The following is a 24,237-nucleotide window of genomic DNA, read 5'->3' as shown; positions in this document are numbered from 1 at the left end:
ATTCTAGCTACTTCATCTACTCTGCATAAAACACATTAACTTATACATCTGCTTATTGTAATTCATATTAAATGAACACATTCCAAAGCCATCATCCTTTGGTCAGTCCTACACTAAATATAAACATCAATGTAATCAGTGTTCTTATGATCATTACCATGCTTTTAGCTGTGTTTACAATTACTAATGTGTAGAGGTTATATAATATAGGTTTTTTTTTTTTTTTACACACGCCAAAGAAAAATTATAGGTATTGTGCAATGGTACATGTATTTCAGGATTGTAAAGAAACACAAGACTGGTGAAGAGGAGGGGTGCAAACACATTATCTAAATAAAAGACATCTTGGGTCTTATTCAGATGTGGTTGGAGTAGCTATCACTGATCCTTTTTTGGAAGCAGCAGTTCCAGCACTGTATGGCAGTGCAGCAGGAGGCATCTATTAAAAGTAGACGCCTCATGCAGCAGATACGAGTTGCATCCAGGAACGCAACATTGTATCACTGGACCACAAATGGGAGGCTTTAATGGTTCTGCGTAAGTAACCGTTACAGAGGCCAGGTAATCTCTGGGTCCAATGAGTGAGATCCTGACCTCTCCCCTCCCCCCCTAAAGGGCACGTCACACTTCTATTTTCACAAACAGAGGCTGTTGCAGCACCACACAGATGGCAGCACACTGTCAATCACTGACAGAGTGCTGCCGTCCAGATCCATATATCGCATGCAGATAATCGGTCCTTTATGCATCCCGTAGCAATTTCAGCAGGATATGAATTAGCCCCTTCTGCACTCAATGTTATTCCAGCTAGTTTTTGAAAACATTTAAAACGATTCCAGGTGTAACTGCTACAGGTTATTTTAAATGTACACAAAAGAAACTGGAAATGCAATCAGAGTAAAATAAATGCTGGTTTATAATGGATACAACTGCACTTAGTTTAGTGAGCATCTGTGTTCTGCCGGGTGACCAAGTACCACTGTCAGCATCTGAAGAATAAAGTCAACTTACCACTTGTAGTGAGAATTACTGGCCTCTTTGTAGTGCTCATGAATGTTTTTATAGCATTTAAAAACCCAGAATCATCATCGAATATTACATCAACCTGCAAAACAGAAAATGCTTCCTAAGTAGTAAAAGGACTCATTTAGCAATACAATGTAATTCTGGTCTTTACACAAAAGCCAATGACATCTGTCACGAGACTCTTACCTCTTCAAAGAGAATGAGGGACGTAGCAGATTTACGTTGAGACTCATCTGCCCCTGTTCCTTTATCTGGTGCCACAGGTGGAATTGTTGAGGATTTGTCATCATGTGACTTTCTGGCAGAAATACTTTGAATATCTGCAGAGAAAAACATGCATAAAAAAAAAAAAAAATCAAAAAATCCAACCACTTCCTTATCTTTAAAATTGGATCTTTATTAACGAATGAGAATTATTTTACTTACAGTATGTGGAATCTATCTTTGATTCATTTTTGGGGACCCAGACACCATAGGGCAGGCTTTCCCAACCATGGACCTTAAGGTACACCAACACTGCAGGTTTTAGTGATATCCAGGCTTCAGCACAGATGGGTAGATCAAAATAACCCCGGTACTAACTAAGTCACCTGTGCTCAAGCCTGGATATCACTAAAACATGACTGTTGGTGTGCCTTGAGGACCATGGTTGGGAATGCCTGCCATAGGGTATGGCAAGTCCAGTAGCAGAGAACTTGGATTACCACAGCCTGATAGGAAAGAAACAAAAGGAGTACAATTCACTAACTAAAAATATACACTAGTAACAACCAAAACTGAAAGTGGAACCTCAAAGTCCCCTTAAAATAAAATCAGAGAAATGAATGTAATGAAAATGTACAAAAATGCACATTATTACAGTAGAATCGGAATTAGTGATGGGTGGATTTCTCATTCCATGACAGCAGGTCCCAAGAAAGGATATTAAATTCTGTATGTTTTTTTTTTTATTATCAGATATTTCTTTATTACATTTTTCTTTTTTATCAACACAACACTTACAAACAAATTATAATACACATAGCAAATATTTACATTGTATAAATCTCTCTAGGGATGGTCTTTACTAGTGTTCCCGCTAGGCTGTTTTAGTGGGGCGCTGCGCCCTGCCCGATTTTTACAGGGCAAAATGCGCCCTGCTAGCAGCGCCCCACTAAAACAGCGTGGTGCCTGCCCTGGCTGTGTGCCTTAGACGGCGATTCCCAGCGCTTCCCCGGCAGCACGGTAACTTCGGCGGTGCCGGGCCTGCCTCCTTTAGCGCCGGCCCACCCCTTTTCGTGACGTTGCGGCCTGGGCATGCCCCTTTTCGTGACGTCGACGGGCCTGGTCCGCCCCCCTTGCGCTGCCCCCGTGCAGCGGCGCCCTGCCCGCCCTCATTTCTAGAGGGAACACTACTTTACCTATCTGAGACAACACCAAAATAGCATTTAGCAATCCAATTTTTACTCACTTCTGTGTATATGCATATAGGAGAGGGGAGGAGAAAAAACAGAGAAAAGGGAAGGGGAGAGAGAAGGAAAGGAAGAAGAGAGAGGGAGGAAGAGGGAAAAAAAAGGGTATTTTGTGCCTATACTATTCCTTACATTTAACGTGTACATGTCTATCATTCCTAAGTGTTTACTATACTTAACTACTGTGTTACCTCCTTAATTTCCCTTAACGTGCATAGGACAGCAATATAATATACTGCTGTGTAAGGGCATTTGCTGTAGTGTAAAAAAGAAGAAGAAAAAGAAAGAAAGAGAAAAAAAAAAAAGGAAAAATTACTTACTGTGCCTATACAGTGTTTTGTGTACTGAATTACTGTGTGACGCAGACTTCACGGTATTATAATGTATTACTATGTGAGGGTAGTTTACCAACGTGAGAGAAAGAAATTTTTTTTTTTTCTTATAGAGGGCGGTATTCAATGAGGTTGATTCGCCAGGTTTTTATGGCGATTTTGTGCTGTAAGGCGAATTTCTGACTAAAACTGTGAATCACCCTATTCAATGACCAGATGGCGAATACATTTCAAGGTTTTTTTTCGCCATGATTCACAGAGTAGCAATCGCTATCTTTTTATGGTGAAGTGGAAGGTGAACTTTTAAAATAAAGTGTTTTGTGTTTTACAATTGGTGTAAAAAAATCAGGAATTTTATTCTGAGGAGGGGCATGCTATTTTTATATATATTTAATTTAAAAATATATATATATATTTTTTTTACACAGACCAGCCAGCAGGGGGCCGGAGCCGAGCCGCTCAGATATTCATATATTCACTTCACCCGATCATTACATATTCATGATCGGGTGTAGTGAATATGCCCGGTCCCCTGCTGGCACCCGGGGAGCCCACCTCCCCCCCCACAAACGTTGTGGGGTAGGCAGGGAGACTTCCATCTCCCTGCCTGCCACCGTCCTCAGGCTTCCTGCGGCGTTCGCCGCAGGACCTCATATTCGCCGGTCAGGGGCAGCCCCTGACTCGTTGAATACCGGAGCCGGCGAGGCTCCGGAATGCGGCGACCAGTGGCGAATGTGCAGCGAATCCTAAACAGGATTCACTGCACGTCGCCGGTATTCACATTGAATACCGCCCAGAGAGGCAAGAAAGAAATTCCATATCCTCCCTCCCATCACCCCCCCCCCCCCACACACCCAATCCAACCCCAACCCCACCCCCCCCCCGCCCCACACACATACCCACAACAAATAGATATCGATATGGATATCCAGTAATGAAAGGGAAATCACTATGCATATTGATTTACCATTTCTAGCAAGTAATTTGTGGTTTACCAGAAAGGTATTGCTCAGGAGACAAAAACCAACCCTGTACATGTTTATAAAGAAAAGAAAAAAAGACAAAAAAAAAAGTAAAAAAAAAAAAAAAATTATATATATATATATAAAAAAAATTCTGAATGTTTAATAGTGGAGACCAACCTAAATAAATATACCTATTGTGACAAAAAGGGAGTGTATGTGTTGGTGGCACACACACAGGAGTCAAATATAGGCGAATACGCTAAGAGGAGAATAAAAAAAAAAAAAGAAAGAAGATTCTGGTTTTGGGGCACTTCTTTAACCCCTTCCCGACATTTGACGTACATTTACGTCATGGCCGGGAGGTACTTCCCGACACATGGCATAAATGTACGTCATGAGTTTAAACTGTCACTGCGTCTCGAGACGCAGTGACAGAGGGACGATGTCTGCTGTCCCTGACAGCAGACATGTCCCTGCATGCCCAGGGGGGGCTGCGATGCCGCCCCCCCGTCGGCGATCGCTGTGATTGGCTGTTCAGTGTGAACAGCCATTCACAGCGTTTTCCTGTGTTACCAGCGAATCAGACGCTCGGTAACACAGGTGTCAATCACCGCCGGGCGTCAGGGGGCATGAGGGGGTCATCGGTGACGATGACACCTCACCCCACCCTCACCCCACCTGCCCCCAAGGCTGTGATTGGTCCGTGGGACCCACGGACCAATCACAGCCAAGGCGCGACATTTAAACTGACGGTGACTGCGCTGCAGACGCCATTCCGGTCTGGAATAGCGTGCAGAACGGTCACCGTGCCTGCCTGCCGTGAATACCGACCTGATCCTTGCTAATACTTACCTGATCCTTGCAAATACCTTACCTGATCACCTTATCACTGCTTGTAGCGTGCTGGACGCTTCCTGGATCTGACTTCCTGAGACTTCCTGCTGCTGCTGCAGTGTGATAGAGAGATAGAGAGAGAGATAGAGAGAGATAGAGAGATAGTGACAGAGAGAGCTATATTTTGTGTCTGCTACCCCCCCTTTTTGGGGGTGCAGGGGTTTTCTATATATAAATAACTGTCAGTGCTGCTGCTGCAGTGTCATACAGTGATAGTGATAGATAGTGATAGATAGTGAGAGGTAGAGAGATAGAGAGATTTGTGTCTGCTACCCCCCCTTTTTGGGGGTGCAGGGGTTTTATTTTATATATATAACTGTCAGTGCTGCTGCTGCAGTGTCATAGAGTGATAGATAGTGAGAGATAGAGAGATAGAGAGAGATAGTGACAGAGAGTGATAGAGAGTGTATATTTTGTGTCTGCTACCCCCCCTTTTTGGGGGTGCAGTTTTTTTTTATACATATAACTGTCAGTGCTGCTGCTGCAGTGTCCTAGAGTGATAGATAGTGAGAGATAGAGAGATAGAGAGAGATAGTGACAGAGAGTGATAGAGAGTGTATATTTTGTGTCTGCTACCCCCCCTTTTGTGCTGATCAGTATATCTGTGCTGATCAGCAACTTTCTGGGGGCGCAGAGTTTTTTTTTTTATATATATACCTGTCAGTTGCTGCCAGTTGCACTGTCAGTTGCACCAAAGGTTGTGCACCTGCTGTCCCTCACTGGTAATCAGTGTCGCATCACTGATCACCTTTTTTTTTTTTGTGAGTGCTGTGGGGTCTTTTTTTAATTTTTTTTTTTACACACACTGATTTTGTGGGTGTCCTGTGGCCACTGTGCGCCGATCAGTGACGTACATCACTGATCAGCTTTTTCGGCACAGGGTTGATCAATTTTTTTTTTTTTTTGATCAGATTCCTGTTGCCTTTGAGCGCTGTTCAGTGACAGACGTTACTGACCAACATCTGTGCTCAATTTTTGGCGCAGGACCTTTTTTTTTTTTTTTAACCCCTTCAATTTTTTATTTTTAACCCCTTCATTTTTTTTTTTTTTATTGGTATAAAGTATTTTTTTTTTTCTGCACCACATACACACTACACACTACATACCCCCCGGATTGAAATAAAGTTTGTACCCCCCCCTACACTATACACGTGTTGAAACATTTCACTACCAGTAACACAAAAATAAAAATGGCATCCCAAATGTCCTCCCAGTCATCCAGGAGAATGTATTCAGTGGAGGAGGCATATGCCATGCTTGCCTCTGACTCTGACACAGGCAGTGATGCAAGCGGGGAATTTGAAGGATTCGTCTTAAGCTCCTCTTCCTCCTCTGGTGATGAGGGACCCCCTCAAAGACGCCCCCGTAGATCAGCTGAGATTCCCCCCCCAATAATTGATCTAGTATGGACCCCACCACCAGACAATTTTGAGCCCCAGGTTCCTGAGTTTTTGGCCATGCCAGGAATCCAATTTGATTCCACAGGTCTCAGAGAAATTGACTTTTTCAAATTATTTTTCTCTGATGATTTTATAAATTTAATGGTGGACCAAACTAATTTATATGCCCAGCAGTTTATTGCTCAAAACCCCACGTCATCATTTGCTAGGTGGACCCCTGTAGATGCAGTAGAGATGATGACGTTTTGGGGTCTGGTGTTTCATATGGGCATAGTAAAAAAGCCAGAAATTAGGCAATATTGGAGTACAGATGTTCTGTACAGTACTCCATTTTACCGTATGGCCATGCCCCGGACTCGATTTGAGACAATTCTTAAATTTATACATTACACCGATAATGCACAGTGCCCACCCAGAGATGATCCCACCTTTGACCGGCTATTCAAAGTCAGGCCGGTCATTGATCATTTCAGTGCCAAATTTGAAGAGGTGTACATCCCTGAAAAATTTATTTGTATCGACGAGTCCCTTATACATTTTAAAGGAAGGGTTAAATTCCGCCAGTACCTTCCCAGTAAGAGGGCAAGGTATGGCATAAAAATGTATAAACTGTGTGAAAGCACCTCAGGGTACACCCACAGGTTTAGGGTTTATGAAGGGAAGGATTCAAGAATTCAACTGCCAGAATGCCCCCCCTCCCTCGTAGGTGTTAGTGGGAAAATTGTCTGGGATTTAGTGCATACCTTCCTGGATAAAGGTTATCACCTCTATGTGGATAACTTTTACACTAGCATCCCCCTGTTTAAGGCCCTTGGTTCAAGAGGTACAGCAGCTTGCGGTACTGTGCGCAAGAACCAAAGAGGCCTCCCAAAAACGCACATTGCCCAAGTAATGAGAAGGGGTGAAAGCAGGGGAATATGCAACGAAAATATGTTGTTGGTCAAATATAAGGACAAGAGGGATGTCCTTATACTGACAACAATTCACGGAGACAGTACCACCTCCGTCCCTGTACGAGGTACCAGTACCCACACCTCAAAACCTAATTGTATCCTGGATTACAATAGGTACATGGGCGGAGTGGATCTTTCAGATCAGGTACTGAAGCCGTACAGTGCCCTGCGGAAAACAAAAATCTGGTACAAGAAGGTGGCCGTGTATATCATCCAGATGGCACTGTATAACGCTTACGTGCTATTCCGTTCTACCGGCCAGAGGGGGACATTTATGCACTTTCAAGAGGAAGTCATAAAGGGCCTAATATTTGGGAACCAGCAGGCAGAGGGCCCCAGTACTTCTAGTACTGGCCCCCGTATTGTACCAGGGCAGCATTTTCCTGATGAAATCCCCTCCACTGGAAAAAAGGGCAGGACACAAAAAAGGTGCAAAGTTTGCTATAAAAAGGGAATAAGAAAGCAAACTATTTTCCAGTGTGACACTTGCCCCGACAAACCCGGCCTATGTATAAAGGAGTGTTTTAAAATATACCACACATCTATGGAATATTAGGTTCATAATTTCACCGTGCTTCGGGGGTCTTGCTAATGCCACATAGCACCCACCATTCATTCCACCAGAATCTGAGCCGCAAAATCCAAAAATCACTCCTTCCCTTCTGAGTCCTGCCATGCACCCAACTGGTATTTTTTGGTCACATGTGAGGCATTGCCGTACTCGGGAGAAATTGGGGCACAGATTTTGGGGTGCTTTGTCTCCTTCATTCCTTGTGAAAATGAAAAATTTTGAGCCAGAACTGCATTTTTGTGTAAAAAAATGTAATTTTTTCATGTTCACTGCCCAGTTTTATCAAAATTGGTGAAACCCCTGGGGGTTTGAAATGTACACTATACCCCTAGATGAATTCCCTGAGGGGTGTAGTTTGCAAAATGGGGTCACTTGTGGGGGGGTTCCACTGTATTGGTGCTTTGGGGGTCTTGCTAATGCGACATAGCACCCACCATCATTCCACCAGAATTTGTGCTGCAAAATCCAAATATCACTCCTTCCCTTCTGAGTCCTGCCACTTTTTGGTCACACATGAGGCATTGCCGTACTCGGGAGAAATTGGGGCACAGATTTTGGGGTGCTTTGTCTCCTTCATTCCTTCTGAAAATGAAAAATTTTGAGCCAGAACTGCATTTTTGTGTAAAAAAATGTAATTTTTCATTTTCACTGCCCACTTGTATCAAAATTGGTGAAACCCCTGGGGGTTTGAAATGTACACTATACCCCTAGATGAATTCCCTGAGGGGTGTAGTTTGCAAAATGGGGTGACTTGTGGGGGGGTTCCACTGTATTGGTGCAACATAGCACCCACCATTCATTCCACCAGAATCTGTGCTGCAAAATCCAAAAATCACTCCTTCCCTTCTGAGTCCTGCCATGCACCCAACTGGTATTTTTTGGTCACATGTGAGGCATTGCCGTACTCGGGAGAAATTGGGGCACAGATTTTGGGGTGCTTTTTCTCCTTCATACCTTCTGAAAATGAAAAATTTTGAGCCAGAACTGCATTTTTGTGTAAAAAATGTAATTTTTCATTTTCACTGCCCACTTGTATCAAAATTGGTGAAACCCCTGGGGGTTTTAAATGTACACTATACCCCTAGATGAATTCCCTGAGGGGTGTAGTTTGCAAAATGGGGTCACTTGTGGGGGGGTTCCACTGTATTGGTGCTTGGGGGGTCTTGCTAATGCGACATAGCACCCACCAAAATTCCACCAGAATCTGAGCTGCAAAATCCAAAAATCACTCCTTCCCTTTTGAGTCCTGCCATGCACCCAACTGGTATTTTTTGGTCACATGTGAGGCATTGCCGTACTCGGGAGAAATTGGGGCACAGATTTTGGGGTGCTTTTTCTCCTTCATACCTTCTGAAAATGAAAAATTTTGAGCCAGAACTGCATTTTTGTGTAAAAAATGTAATTTTTCATGTTCACTGCCCACTTGTATCAAAATTGGTGAAACCCCTGGGGGTTTGAAATGTACACTATACCCCTAGATGAATTCCCTGAGGGGTGTAGTTTGCAAAATGGGGTCACTTGTGGGGGGGTTCCACTGTATTGGTGCTTGGGGGGTCTTGCTAATGCGACATAGCACCCACCAAAATTCCACCAGAATCTGAGCTGCAAAATCCAAAAATCACTCCTTCCCTTCTGAGTCCTGCCATGCACCCAAATGGTATTTTTTGGTCACATGTGAGGCATTGCTGTACTCGGGAGAAATTGGGGCACAGATTTTGGGGTGCTTTGTCTCCTTCATACCTTCTGAAAATGAAAAATTTTGAGCCAGAACTGCATTTTTGTGTAAAAAAATGTAATTTTTCATTTTCACTGCCCACTTGTATCAAAATTGGTGAAACCCCTGGGGGTTTGAAATGTACACTATACCCCTAGATGAATTCCCTGAGGGGTGTACTTTGCAAAATGGGGTGACTTGTGGGGGGGTTCCACTGTATTGGTGCAACATAGCACCCACCATTCATTCCACCAAAATCTGTGCTGCAAAATCCAAAAATCACTCCTTCCGTTCTGAGTCCTGCCATGCACCCAACTGGTATTTTTTGGTCACATGTGAGGCATTTCCGTACTCGGGAGAAATTGGGGCACATATTTTGGGGTGCTTTTTCTCCTTCATACCTTCTGAAAATGAAAAATTTTGAGCCAGAACTGCATTTTTGTGTAAAAAAATGTAATTTTTCATTTTCACTGCCCACTTGTATCAAAATTGGTGAAACCCCTGGGGGTTTGAAATGTACACTATACCCCTAGATGAATTCCCTGAGGGGTGTAGTTTTCAAAATGGGGTGACTTGTGGGGGGGTTCCACTGTATTGGTGCTTGGGGGGTTTTGCTAATGCGACATAGCACCCACCAAAATTCCACCAGAATCTGAGCTGCAAAATCCAAAAATCACTCCTTCCGTTCTGAGTCCTGCCATGCACCCAACTGGTATTTTTTGGTCACATGTGAGGCATTGCCGTACTCGGGAGAAATTGGGGCACAGATTTTGGGGTGCTTTTTCTCCTTCATACCTTCTGAAAATGAAAAATTTCGAGCCAGAACTGCATTTTTGTGTAAAAAATGTAATTTTTCATTTTCACTGCCCACTTGTATCAAAATTGGTGAAACCCCTGGGGGTTTGAAATGTACACTATACCCCTAGATGAATTCCCTGAGGGGTGTAGTTTTCAAAATGGGGTGACTTGTGGGGGGGTTCCACTGTATTGGTGCTTGGGGGGTCTTGCTAATGCGACATAGCACCCACCAAAATTCCACCAGAATCTGAGCCGCAAAATCCAAAAATCACTCCTTCCGTTCTGAGTCCTGCCATGCACCCAACTGGTATTTTTTGGTCACATGTGAGGCATTTCCGTACTCGGGAGAAATTGGGGCACATATTTTGGGGTGCTTTTTCTCCTTCATACCTTCTGAAAATGAAAAATTTTGAGCCAGAACTGCATTTTTGTGTAAAAAAATGTAATTTTTCATTTTCACTGCCCACTTGTATCAAAATTGGTGAAACCCCTGGGGGTTTGAAATGTACACTATACCCCTAGATGAATTCCCTGAGGGGTGTACTTTGCAAAATGGGGTGACTTGTGGGGGGGTTCCACTGTATTGGTGCAACATAGCACCCACCATTCATTCCACCAGAATCTGTGCTGCAAAATCCAAAAATCACTCCTTCCCTTCTGAGTCCTGCCATGCACCCAACTGGTATTTTTTGGTCACATGTGAGGCATTGCCGTACTCGGGAGAAATTGGGGCACAGATTTTGGGGTGCTTTTTCTCCTTCATACCTTCTGAAAATGAAAAATTTTGAGCCAGAACTGCATTTTTGTGTAAAAAAATGTAATTTTTCATTTTCACTGCCCACTTGTATCAAAATTGGTGAAACCCCTGGGGGTTTGAAATGTACACTATACCCCTAGATGAATTCCCTGAGGGGTGTAGTTTTCAAAATGGGGTGACTTGTGGGGGGGTTCCACTGTATTGGTGCTTTGGGGGTCTTGCTAATGCGACATAGCACCCACCAAAATTCCACCAGAATCTGAGCTGCAAAATCCAAAAATCACTCCTTCCCTTCTGAGTCCTGCCATGCACCCAACTGGTATTTTTTGGTCACATGTGAGGCATTGCCGTACTCGGGAGAAATTGGGGCACAGATTTTGGGGTGCTTTGTCTCCTTCATACCTTCTGAAAATGACAAATTTGGAGCCAGAACTGTATTTTTGTGTAAAAAAAATAATTTTTCATTTTCACTGCCCAGTTGTACCACAATTGGTGAAACCCCTGGGGGTTTGAAATGTACACTATACCCCTAGATGAATTCCCTGAGGGGTGTAGTTTGCAAAATGGGGTCACTTGTGGGGGGGTTCCTAACTTTTAGCATCTTATGGTGCCTAGAAACCTACATGGTGCCTAAAAAATAATCTCATAAAAAGGAGGCTCCAAAATCAAGTAGGTGCTCCTTCTATTATGAAGCCTGTGGTTTGGTCACCGTGCACACTAGGGCCACATATAGGATATTTATGAAAACAAAAGAATTGGGGGAATCAATTTTCAGTCACATTTCTCTAGTAAAATGTACTGTGTTCCTTAGAAAAATGTATTAAAATTGCAAATCTGCAAAAAAAAAGAAATTTTGAAATTTCACCTACACTTTGTTTTAATTCCTGTGAAACACCTAAAGGGTTAACAAACTTCCAAAATGCTGTTTTGAATACTGTGAGGGGTGCAGTTTTTGAAATGGCATCATTTATGGGGGTGTCTCACATACAAGTCCCTCAAAGTCACATCAGAACTGAACTGGTCCCTAAAAAAATCAGTGTTTGAAATTTTCTTGAAAATTTGAGAATTTGCTATTCATATTGTAAGCCTCCTAGTGTCCCAAAAAAATAAAAGGAAGTTGAAATAATGATGTCAACATAAAGTAGACATATGGTCTATGTTAGTTATTCACTATTTTGAGTGGTAAGATTATTTGTCTCACAAGCAGAAAATTTAACATTTTGCAAATCGCTAAATTTTCCATTTTTTCACGATATTTTGGTATTTTTCACAAAAAAACACAGACTGTATCGACCCAAATTTACCACTAATTTGAAGTACAATGTGTCACGAAAAAACAATCTCAAAATCACTGGGATAAGTAAAAGCAAAAAAAAGTTATCCCCACTTAAGTGAGACATGTCAGATTTGAAAAAAATGGCTCTGTCAGGAACGCAAAAACTGGCTCTGTCAGGAAGGGGTTAAAAAATTGAAACAACAAAAATCAAACTTATTGCTATATACTTACATATGTCTATTCAATCACTTTGAATACAATTAAAAAAATTCAGTCAGTTCCAAATTATCACAATATTTTTTTATCCTGTATTATCCTGTAGATCACACTGGTATGACTGTATTTGTCAACCTAACTAAACAGCCCAGTCAGATAATTCACCAATCGGGTTCCTAATGTGATACATTGTGATTTTATACTATTTGTTACTTATTTTCTGTCTCCAATGTGAAAGTCTTCATCTATGCACTTGCTACAGGTATACCCATTGCAACTGCAACATATGTGTTTGAATTGAATTCTACAATTAGTGACTATTCTTCATCAACCCGGTTATGGCATTGCCTAGAATTGTGGAGTATTACTCCCTACTGCCATAACAAACTGGATGTGCCCAAATTCATGCGATCTTGGAAGATCGGCACTATGAGGCCAGTACCTGGAAGGGCAACCACTCGAAAAGACTTTGTAGTGTTTGGATGATCACTCCCAAGGTAGCTCCATTGTGGCTCCATTTAAGCCACAATTTGCTTCTATATCCACACAGACCCCAATAAATACCCTTCTTCAGGACCACCACGACCTATCATCTGTATTAGTCATTGAACTCATCACCAGAACACCTCTAGAACCCCCTGCCCTGGAAATGGAAGCTGATCTGGTGACAGCAGATTCAAATACAAATTCTTATATTCCTTCCTCTCATCCATCCGTCCACTGCCGCAAAACACAGGGATAGAAACATAGAATTTGACGGCAGATAAGAACCACTTGGCCCATCTAGTCTGCCCCTTTTTTAAACATGTTACCTCAAAGCATATTTGGATCCTTATTTTTTTGTAAGGATATCAATATGCTTATCCCAAGCATGTTTAAATTGTACTACTGTATTTCCATCTACCACCTCTGATGGGAGTACTCTTTCTGTGAAGTAATTCTTCCTCACATTTCCCCTGAATCTCCCTCCCTCTAGTTCAGTGCATGTCCTCGTGTTCTGCTGCTCCTCTTCCTGTGAAGAATGTCTCCCACCTGTACCTTGTTAAAACCCTTGATATATTTGAAAGTTTCTATCATGTCCCCCCTTTCCCTTCTCTGCTCTAAAGTATACATATTAAGATCTTTTAGTCTTTCCTGGTACGTTTTGTGATGTAGGCCATGCACCATTTTAGTTGCCCTTCTTTGTACAGTCTCTAATGTATTTATATCCTTCTGGAGATATGGCCTCCAGAACTGAACACAATACTCTAGGTGAGGTCGTACCAATGACCTATACAGTGGCATTATTACTTCTTTCTTTCTACTGCTGATACCTCTCCCTATGCAACCAAGCATCTGACTTGCCTTCTTCATTGCTTTGTTACATTGCCTACCTGCCTTTAAGTCCCCTGAAATAGTGACACCTAGATCCCTCTCTTCCTCAGTAGTTTCCATTATAGTGCCATTTATACTATATTTAGTCTATGGATTTCTGAGACCCAAGTGCATGATTTTGCATTTTTTGGCATTAAACTGTAGTTGCCATGCTCTTGACCATTCCTCTAATCTACCTAGATCCTCAATCATTTGTTTTACCCCTCCTGGTGTGTCTACCCTGTTGCATACCTTTGTGTCACCTGCAAAAAGGCACATTTTACCCTCAATTCCATTTGCAATATCACCAATAAAGATATTAAAAAGCACCGGTCCAAGTACAGATCCCTGGGGTACTCCATTTGTAACCTTTCCCTCCTTTGACTGTACTCCATTTACTACAACGCTGTTTTCTGTCCTGCAACCACGCTCTTATCCATTCAACTATCTTAGAATCCAATCCCAAATTTTCACGTTTATTTAACAGTCTGCGATGTGGGACAGTGTCAAAAGCTTTACTAAAGTCTAGATGAAATATAATCTCACTAATCCCTAGCGGGAGTGTATGGTCGCAGAACCTTTTCCCTTGACATTTTCTAAGTCACATATTGGATGACCTTTAGATTAAAGAATATTAGTAATACTTCAGATTTCCTATCCTTTTTGTGAAAATTTTCACCAAATACATCACATTAGGACACCCAATTGGTGTACTACCTCTGTTCTTTTGTTCGATTAACAAATACAGCCGTACCAGTGTGATCTACAGAATAATATACTATCCAAAATACTGTGATCATTTGAAAATGAATGTTCGGTATTTAAAAATATATTCTCAAAAAAAAAAAAACTTTCACGATGAGAGATATTTTAGTGTATATTAATAAAATTAAAAAGGAATTGTTTCCATGTACAATATATAAAAAGTGCCCCAAAACCAAAGTCTGCAAGTACAACAAATCCATCTAAAAGACCAAAATCGTCCTTCAAATAGCATAACTTGAAGCTATAATCATAAGGCGGGACACAAGTCAGCACCTAGTATGGCATGTTATCTTCCAGCTGTGTATTAGTCTTATGCATTTCTTCACAGCAGACTTTATACAGGTTGCGCTTAGCTGTATGACTGCAGGAATTCAGCACTATAAATCCATTGCTAGAACATGTTTTCTAGATCATATATCTAATCCCTCGCGACCTGAGTAAGCCGACCCATTTGAACAGTAGTTTGAGTTTTTTTACAAGACAGTCTTAAAAGTTATTTTTACCTTTTCTTTAAGTATTTTGATTTGTCATCTTCCACTAAGAAAAGTATAAAGGGCCCCACACACTGGGTGATATTCAGGCATTTTCTGAGCGATTTTAAAAAAACACTCAGAAAATACCTGAAAACGCATGTAAAAATCGCTGTGTGTATAGCCTACACAGCTATTTACATGCGCACCCCTGCCGTTCTGAATCTCGAAGGCTGGCGTCGGTAGTGGGAATCTTCCACTCTGAATTAGAATGGATGACCCCGAGTCAGGTGGTCTGTTTGCAGCCACCATTGAAGAGAAGGTCTTACCTCCTGAGTCAACGTGAGAAACATTGACCTGATGTGGTGAGGGTGTCCATCCCATTTCAACAAAATGAGGCGTTGGAGGAAGCATGAATGAAACTGCGCCCACTCCACCATATCGAAAGTTGACACCACCAGGCCCAGAATTTTCATTGCCAGGTGGAATGAGATTTTGGGACTCTGCAAAAACAACCGGATTCGGTGTTGCAAGGAACCTGTGTCCCTGGGGAGAAACATCCTCAAGGAGTGAGTGTCCAGGAGTGCACCCAAATGCAGCATTTGGTGCGAGGGGATGAGTGATGATTTTTCCCAACTGAGGAGCCAACCGTGTTGTTGGAGTATCCTGTTTGTTATCTGTAGAGGAGATAACAGGACTTGGCCACTAACAGTGAAGGTGCCCATACACTAGTAAGATTTATCTGCAGATCTGGCTGGTTGGAACAAAAACATGGTTATGGATGAGTGACAGTGTCAGTTTTTCAGCATTTCCAAGCAAATGGTCAACTGTCATTTGCTCTCATCCATAACCAGGTTTTTGTTCCAACCAGACAGATCTGCGTGTGTATGGCCACCTTAAGGGCCTTATTTTGGTTCATTCTTTCTGACAAAATCCTTCTTAGATGGACAAAACCATGTGCACTGCAGGGGGGCAGATGTAACATGTGCAGAGAGAATTAGATTTGTGTGAGTAATTTTGTTTCTGTGCAGGGAAAATACTGACTGCTTTATTTTTACACTGCAATATAGATCTCACTTTGAAGTAAAACCCCACCCAAATCTAATTCTCTCTGCACAAGTAACACCTGCCCCACCTGCAGTGCACATGGTTTTGCCCATCTAAGAAGGATTTTGTCAGAAAGAATGAACCAAAATAAGGCCCTAAGTCGTCCAGGTATGGGAATATCCTGATTCCCTGGTGGTGAAGGTGTTCTGCCATGACCGCCATGATTTTTGTAAAAATCCTGGGAGCAGTGGCTAGGCCAAGTGGAATTGAAAATTACGATTTTGAATAGAAAACCTTAGATATTTCTGGTGTGCTGGTAAAATTGGGACATGCAAGTAAGCGTCCCGAATGTCCAGGGAGGCCATGGTTCCAGGGCTTGTTGAGTGACTACAGGTTGAGAATTGGCCTGTAAGTGCCGTCTGGTTTTGGAACCAGGAACAGAGTCTAGTAATAACAGAGTCCCCTCTGGGGATGAGGGACAGGAATAATGACTCGAGACTGTTGCAGACCATTCAGAATTTTTTGTAATTTTTCTGCTTTGTGTGAATTGTGGGGCAAGCCTCTACAAAAAAACTTGCGTGGGGGAGGCTTTTTGAATGAGATGAGTAGCCCCTTGACACAACTTCTCTTACCCAGGCATCCTTTGTTGTGGATGGCGACTGGTGGGCAAAGTGGAGAAGGCTGCCTCCCACTTGGGGGTCCCCCTGCGGGAGGCCCGTCCCATCCTGCAGAAGGTTTATATGGTTTGGCAGGGGCCTGTCTAGCGGTCCAGGAATGCTTGGGCTTTGCCTTACTTGCCTTATTGGCAGGAGGGTTTCTAGGGTAGGACTGTCCTCGGGCTTTACCCTGGGGACGAAAGGAAGAGGTCCTAGCTTTTTGTGGTATAGCTGTGGGCAGACACAAAAATGGAACAGCAAGAGCAGACACACAGTCTTGGCTGCTGCCAGCGAGGCCACAATCTTGTTAAGCTCCTCAATTCCAGGTTCGCTTTCCATGGTCTTAACCAAATGATGCGGTGGGCCTGAACGGAACTGGCAGATGCTCTAGCGGCTAAGGTACAGATGGAGCGTGGCCCATCTTTGCAGGGGATGGTGGAAGATTCGCCAGCCACCATCCCCCGCCAGCCGCCATAAGGGGCTCCCCCCCGGGTCCCTGCTGCCTTGCCGCACCCCTCCTGACCCTGTCAGTCTCCCTGAAGCGGAGACGGACAGGGTTCCCGTCCCCCCACCGACTGGAAACTGAGACGCACGCGCGTCCCAGTCTCTATCGCCAGCGCTCGCCAGTGCAAGGGATCTGGCGAGCGCCGGCAAAAGATGGGACACGCTCCATCTGTACCCGCATCTGACATAGCCTCCATAATGTAAAATGCTGCTTGTTTAATGTGAAGCACACATAGCTTGGCATCCTCAGAGGCGTCTTGGGTAAGTTTGTCTTCTGGGACCTGTACCCATGGTAAAATGGCTTTAGCCGCCCAGGTCGCTGCTATGGTAGGTCTCTGGACCGCTCCAGTGAATGAGAATATGGCCCTTAGGGAGTGTTCCAAGCGCCTGTCCGTAGGATCTTTTAAGACAGATCCTGAAGTGACCGCAAATACTGAAGGTTTAACTAACCTGGTCACATGAGGAATTTCCCATGGTTTACAATCCTCAGGAGGTAAGGGATACCTGGACAATAGCTTCTTACAAATAGTGGACTTTATCCCCAAGGCATCCCATTGATCCCTCCTGATCTCTATCAAATGGTCAGAGTGAGGGAATTGGGCCTTGATCACTTTCTGCTTTTTAAAAACATCTCTGGTTTTAACAGATGGTTCAGGCTCCTCAGAGTCTGACAATAATACTAAATGAATGGCATTAATGAGAGGCTGTCTCTACTTGTGAAGCAGGAGTGTTGTCCTCTGTAGGCATAGGATCATCATCCTGGTCATAGTCAATATTAATGTCATCATCAGCATTGTCATTATCCCCATCATCATCTGTGTCATCCCGTGCTACAGTAAGCAATGGTGTTAGAGGCCTATTCGGTTGTGCAGCATTAGGCAGCAGCTTTTGCATGGCTACTGTAGTCTGTCGCAAGGTCTGCACCGTGGTCGACAGGGGATCCACTATGGTGCCTAATAACTGCTGAAAAGCTGCCCAGGGAGGTTGTTGGGAAACCGCTGTGGCAGCGGACTGGCCATGGGGGATAAAGCAATTAACACATAGCCCCTCCTGAATGACATCCTGTTTAGACAGGCCTGCAGGACAACTCTTGCAAGACAAGAGCTTGGGAGACTGTCTGATTGCGCCCCCGTTTGGACAGAATGCAAAAAAACCATAGAGGGGGATTACAGTGCACAATCGGTATAACTACGGAGGAAAACCTACAGTGATATCACTGAATGTATGTGACCTGAGAGGTAAAACCTCTGTAATCTTCCTCAGAAGATTTGTGAGAAATACAGTGGACAGTGCAAAAGTACTGACAGAGAATGAGAGTAAAAGTTCAGCACAATACAGTCACATACACAAGCACTTACAATTAGCTGGTATATCCAATAAATGCTATCACACCCTGTATCAACCGCTTAAACTCTATGGAGTAAGGGATTAGGGTGTCTGTGAAAGCCTTAATCAGCCTGTAAACTGTTTCACTGGGGAGACTGTACCCGCACTCTGGAAGACTGTGCCTAAGATGGCCGCTGGTCTTAAGAGAAAGGGTGGGCACAGGGTTAAACAGCTTGATGGATGGCAGATCTGCGGAGAGATTGGCATCAAAGCTGGGGGAGGTGCTACAGGCCAAGCGCCACCCCCTCTTGCTGGACTGTCCCCACCGGGGCAAAGGGAGCCTGTTAAAATGGATCCTAATGATCAAGCCTGCGCTCTGGCCCCGGTGGTCTAGTGGAGTCCCTGCCCGAAGGTAGTGTCCACGCCAGCTACTGCGGCTGTCTCCCACAGCACGCAGCACAGCAGCGGTTTGTGCCCTCAGAGGGCCTTACCTGCTCCCGGAGATCCGGCCACGCTGCCTGGGGAAGATGTCCGGCAGTGCTAGGTGCTGTAGTCTCCCCCGCCGAGTACCCCTCTTGACAGTATCGTGGGGGAGTTCCGGCGCCGGCGGGAGTGATGTGGCCGCCCACGCTGCCATCAGTGATTGACAGCAGGGGCGGCCTCAGCCGCTTAAGCGACAGTGTAAAAATAAAATCAAGCTTCTTCTGGGATTACCTCACTGCCAAATGACTTATCTACTCATGTGAACCACTGCTTCTGTGTAACACATACTGAAAGCCTAGTGAACTGTATGTTAACCCCTTCCCGACATTTGACGTATATATACGTCATGGTCGGGAAGGACTTCCTGACACATGACGTATATATACGTCATGGCTTTAAACTGTCACCGCGTCTATAGACGCGGTGACAGTTTGGAGATGTCTGCTGTACCTGACAGCAGACATCCCCCCTCGCCGCCCAGGGAAGACAGGGGTGCCCCCCCCGGTCGGCGATCGCTGCGATTGGCTGTTCAAAAGTGAACAGCCAATTGCAGCGTTTTCTGTGTTACCGGCGGCTAAGCCGCTCGGTAACACAGAGATCGGTGGTGATCGGTGCTGTTAAGTACAGCACCGATCACCACCGAGCGGCAAACCGCCCTCCCACCCGCCCTTCCTCCCGGCAGCCTCCCTCCAGCCCTCCCTCCCACCCAGCCAGCAGCCGCAGCGCCAGCCCCCCTCCCACCCTCCCGCCAGCAGCAGCACAGTTAAATATTTGATTTTGGGCAGAAATTCATTTATATGACATATATATATATATATATATATATATATATATATATATATATATATATAAATAGATATATATAGATAGATAGATAGATAGATAGATATATATATATACACACACACACACACACACACACATATATATATATATATATATACACACACACACACACACATACATATATATATACACACACACACACACACACACATATATATATATACACACACACACACACACATACATATATATATATACATACATACATATTATATATATAAAGAAATTTTGAAATTTCACCTACACTTTGTTTTAATTCCTGTGAAACACCTAAAGGGTTAACAAACTTCCAAAATGCTGTTTTGAATACTGTGAGGGTGCAGTTTTTGAAATGGCATCATTTATGGGGGTGTCTCACATACAAGTCCCTCAAAGTCACATCAGAACTGAACTGGTCCCTAAAAAAATCAGTTTGAAATTTTCTTGAAAATTTGAGAATTTGCTATTCATATTTGAAGCCTCCTAGTGTCCAAAAAAATGAAAAGGAGGTTGAAATAATGATGGCAACATAAAGTAGACATATGGTCTTTGTTAGTTATTAACTATTTTGAGTGGTATGTTTATTTGTCTCTCAAGCAGAAAATGTGACATTTTGCAAATTGCAAAATTTTCCATTTTTTCCACGACATTTTGGTATTTTTCACAAAATACACAGACTGTATCGACCCAAATTTACCACTAACTTGAAGTACAATGTGTCACGAGAAAACAATCTCAAAATCACTGGGATAAGTAAAAGCAAAAAAAAGTTATCCCCACTTAAGTGAAACATGTCAGATTTGAAAAAAATGGCTCTGTCAGGAAGGCAAAAACTGGCTGTGTCAGGAAGGGGTTAAAAGTAAATCATATGGGGCAAATTTATCAAACTTTTGTAGAAAAGTGATAAATAGAAGCATACTGGTTGCTATAGGCCAGGCATGTCCAAACTGTGGCCCTCCAGCTGTTGTGAAACTACACATCCCAGCATGCCTTGCCATAGTTTTAGCATTCCCTAATAGCACTTGTAGTTTCACAACAGCTGGAGGGCCATAGTTTGGACATGCCTGCTATAGGCACTTCTCCACTTTATATCTCACAATCATTTGGCATATCCACCCCATAGAAATGTGTTGTCAAATAGGGCCATTTAATAATTTGTTATGGCATTAGAATGTTAGCCAATACCTCTATTCGGTTTCTTTTCTTCAGTTGTCTTTTCTTCAGTTGTCTGCTTAGTTGTAGCTTTGAAAAAGTTTGTCAAGGATTTGGGGGCAAGACCTTTTTTGAATCCACGTCCTCTAGGTGATAAAGGAGGCTTCCTTGGAGAAGAGACAACTCGCTTTGGGGAGAGTAGTTTCCCTAAAAATATGCAATTCAATTAGTTTACCGTTATGTGAAAGTTTAGATAACAAATACAAAATATGGGCTCCATATAAAGCAAAATTGTAGCAATTTTAACCCTTTGAGTGTCAAGGGAATGTCAAAATAAGTGTGAAAATTGGCAAGCAAGCATTTTTATACATCATAATGACCTGTAATGTATACCTTATAGGAAATATAATCTTTTTTTTTTTTTACACAACTTTTTTTTTTATTTCTATACTAAATGTGAGCGACGCTGGCATTTTCAGCAGATATTTTGCGCATCTCTGAGACGCTGGCACTCAAAGGATTAAAAACAGACTGTATAATAAATATTGATAAAGTCTACAAGGGGTACACTGCAGGCTGCTTGGTGGTAAAAAAAATATTGGTAATGGCAGAAGGAGGAAGAAGTCTCCCATTGCCTTGGAGATGAACCATGGTGCATCACTTCCAGTTCCGTCATCATTGTCTCCCCGTGCTTTTGCCCAGCCAGCAAGGAAGCAGCGGCATTAATCCCACAAGTGTTCATGGGAAACCCCCGGAGACAGTGCACAGCCAGACAGAGGCACCCGAATCCTGATCGCACACTACTCCTTAATATAAGGACACACACTGCTCACTTGCACTACACTCGAAAGAACTGTGGATATTTTAAAATTAGAGGAGGGGTACTCAAATAGCCTAATCAAGGGGTACGGGAGATAAAGGTTGGGAACCACTGATGTAGAAGGTCTGAATACAAAGTCCAAGTTAGCCAGCCTGTAGCCACAAGGATTACCGTAATACAAGCAGCTTGATGTACTTCAGAATTCTTGTCAGAAGTGGAAAAAGAAGGGATCATTTAGACCAGGCAAAACTGCCACAAAATGCAGTCAACTCTCCTGCATGCACCAAATACACATCACTTGGGAATAGAAGATGGTTGAACTCTTACCCCATGTCGCTAAAGCAATGATCTTGTCTGTTACAAACAGAACTTCCCAAAAATACTGGAAAGCATTGATTCAGTGCTCCGTTTGACAAGAGGCAATGGCTCAAACTGCATTTTTATGTAGTGTATGTTTAACATGATGAGCTATGGAAAAATGCAGATGAGTCATGAGAACTTCCACCTCTACCCTCCCATTTTAACTGCAAACGTCTCCCTGCCTGTTATTGTAAAAAAACAATAAAGGAAGCTGTTTTATGTAGCTTGTCCGGATATGTGAATTTTTCAAATATGTGCAGAAATCAAGCCAAGTGCTTACCTGCCTATTATGGGTTATTTTCCCACCATGGCCCTAACTGTGCAGAGTTTGTATATTCTCTCCGTACTCGCGTGGGTTTACTCTGGGTAAACCAGTTTCCTTCCACAATCCAAAAATATACTGGTAGGTTATTAACCCTAGAATGAATGTCTGTGCGTGTACATGTGGTAGGGAATATAGATTGTAAACTCCTCTGGGGCAGGGACTGATGTGACTGTTTAAATATTCTAAAGCGCTGCGGAATATGTGTGCACTATATAAGAAACTTAAATAAATAATATAATTTATCTATACAGCACCACGGGCATTTGCAGTGCCCAGTTACAGAGATCATTAACAAGTAATCAAGACAAGAAAACCATGACACAGTTCAGGACAATATAGGACAAGTAAAGGGTATAGAAACATTTCTGCATCAACAGACTATACCAAAATAAGTATTAGGGTGGCGTAAAACAAAGGGATAAGATGCCTTGGAGATAGTTTAGGCAATAGAAGGAAGTGCACATGAGGTAAGAGGGCCATGCTTGTGAGAGCTTATATTATAAAAGGGGAGGGGCAGACAGGAGTGACCAGTAGTAGAGGAGAGCATGTAACAGCGGGTGGGTTTGGTGAAATAGGTCTTGAGAGCCTGTTTTAAGTTTTGTAGAGAGATGGAGAGGCTGATAGGGAGCAGCACGAGGAAAACCTTGGTGGCAGGATTGGGAGGAAGTTACCAGGTGGCAGGAGAGATGGTGTGCATTAACGGAGCGAAGAAAACGTGTAAAGGAAGATAACTTCAGTTATGTAAAGAGAAGAGAATTGGGTGAGGGCTTTGTAAGTGACTAAGAAGCTTGAATTGTATTCTGAAAGGGAAAGGAAGCCCGTGTAGGGCTTTTAAGAGAGGCGAGGTGGATGGACTGCATTTGGTGAGAAAGATAAGCCTGGCTGCAGCATTGAGGATAGATTGGAGTGGAGAGAAGTATTTGTTAGGTATGTCACATAGGGGAAGATTACATCAGTTTAGTTATGAGATTACCTGTGAGTGGATGAGTGTCTTATTAGAGGGGGGGGGGGGGGCGCGGGTGGAAAGATGATCAGCTCAGTCTTCGACATGTTAAGTTTAAGAAAGCACGGGGACTCATCTATATATTCATGGTCACAAGTGGATGACAAACATAATATAATAAAGAATTGTATTACATATGTAGCACCTACTGTGTACATGATACTCACTTGGAGATTTTCCAGTGCTGTAACTGGTAAAGAAACAAGGTTTGTGTATGTTAACGCCTTGTTGATCCACCTGGTGAGATTGTGTGGCTTCCTTAAGCTGAGCAAGGATTTGTCGCCCACTACGCTGACAAGATGCGTTTACTTCAAACACCTGAAAAAAAGGCGGTGGTAGTATTGTGTTACACACATACAGAAAATTGGCCTGGTGCTAATGGACAAATCAGAAAAGACAAACCTTGAAGCCCAACTCCTGTGCACAAGCATAGACTGCTGCTGTTTTACCCACCCCAGGAGGGCCGGTGATTAGCACAGTGTTACACAGAGATTCTTCATCGCTATCCTCACTGCCATGGAAGTCATTAACGTTCCAAGTATCTGTCCCAAAAAAGAAGTAATGCGTAAACCAGTGCTGCCAGCACAACCCAATTTTGAAGCATACCTACAGTTAGGTACATTACCATTCTCATTTTTTCCAGTGCTTTGCATCTGATTTCTTCTCTCCTCCTTTTCTGCCCTGTTCTTCCAATCCCTCAGCCAGCTAAAAAACATTCATATTAACAAAGCAGCAATCTAAGGAAGCCAACTGTGGCAAACCTAGCATCACACATTCACTCAGGTGTCACAGTGA

At 43.1% G+C, this 24,237-nt stretch overlaps 1 protein-coding gene across 1 annotated transcript in view; it reads right to left on the bottom strand.

The window, feature by feature from the left end:
• Positions 1-24,237, bottom strand: part of ATAD5 (ATPase family AAA domain containing 5) — a 59,284-nt gene that overhangs the window by 10,936 nt on the left and 24,111 nt on the right. The window contains exons 12-17 of the mRNA XM_083148237.1: positions 24,068-24,147; positions 23,845-23,984; positions 23,610-23,760; positions 20,968-21,141; positions 1,213-1,346; positions 1,012-1,105 (exon numbers count right to left, since the gene is read on the bottom strand). Coding sequence (XP_083004363.1) covers positions 1,012-1,105; positions 1,213-1,346; positions 20,968-21,141; positions 23,610-23,760; positions 23,845-23,984; positions 24,068-24,147 — 773 coding nt within the window. The remainder of the gene's footprint in view (positions 1-1,011; positions 1,106-1,212; positions 1,347-20,967; positions 21,142-23,609; positions 23,761-23,844; positions 23,985-24,067; positions 24,148-24,237) is intronic.

The sequence above is a fragment of the Crinia signifera genome, chromosome 6 (assembly GCF_055691185.1).
Source record: "Crinia signifera chromosome 6, ASM5569118v1, whole genome shotgun sequence".
Classification (NCBI taxonomy): domain Eukaryota; kingdom Metazoa; phylum Chordata; class Amphibia; order Anura; family Myobatrachidae; genus Crinia; species Crinia signifera.
The sequence above is the reverse complement of the archived record's forward strand: the minus strand, read 5'-3'. Positions and strand labels throughout refer to the sequence as shown.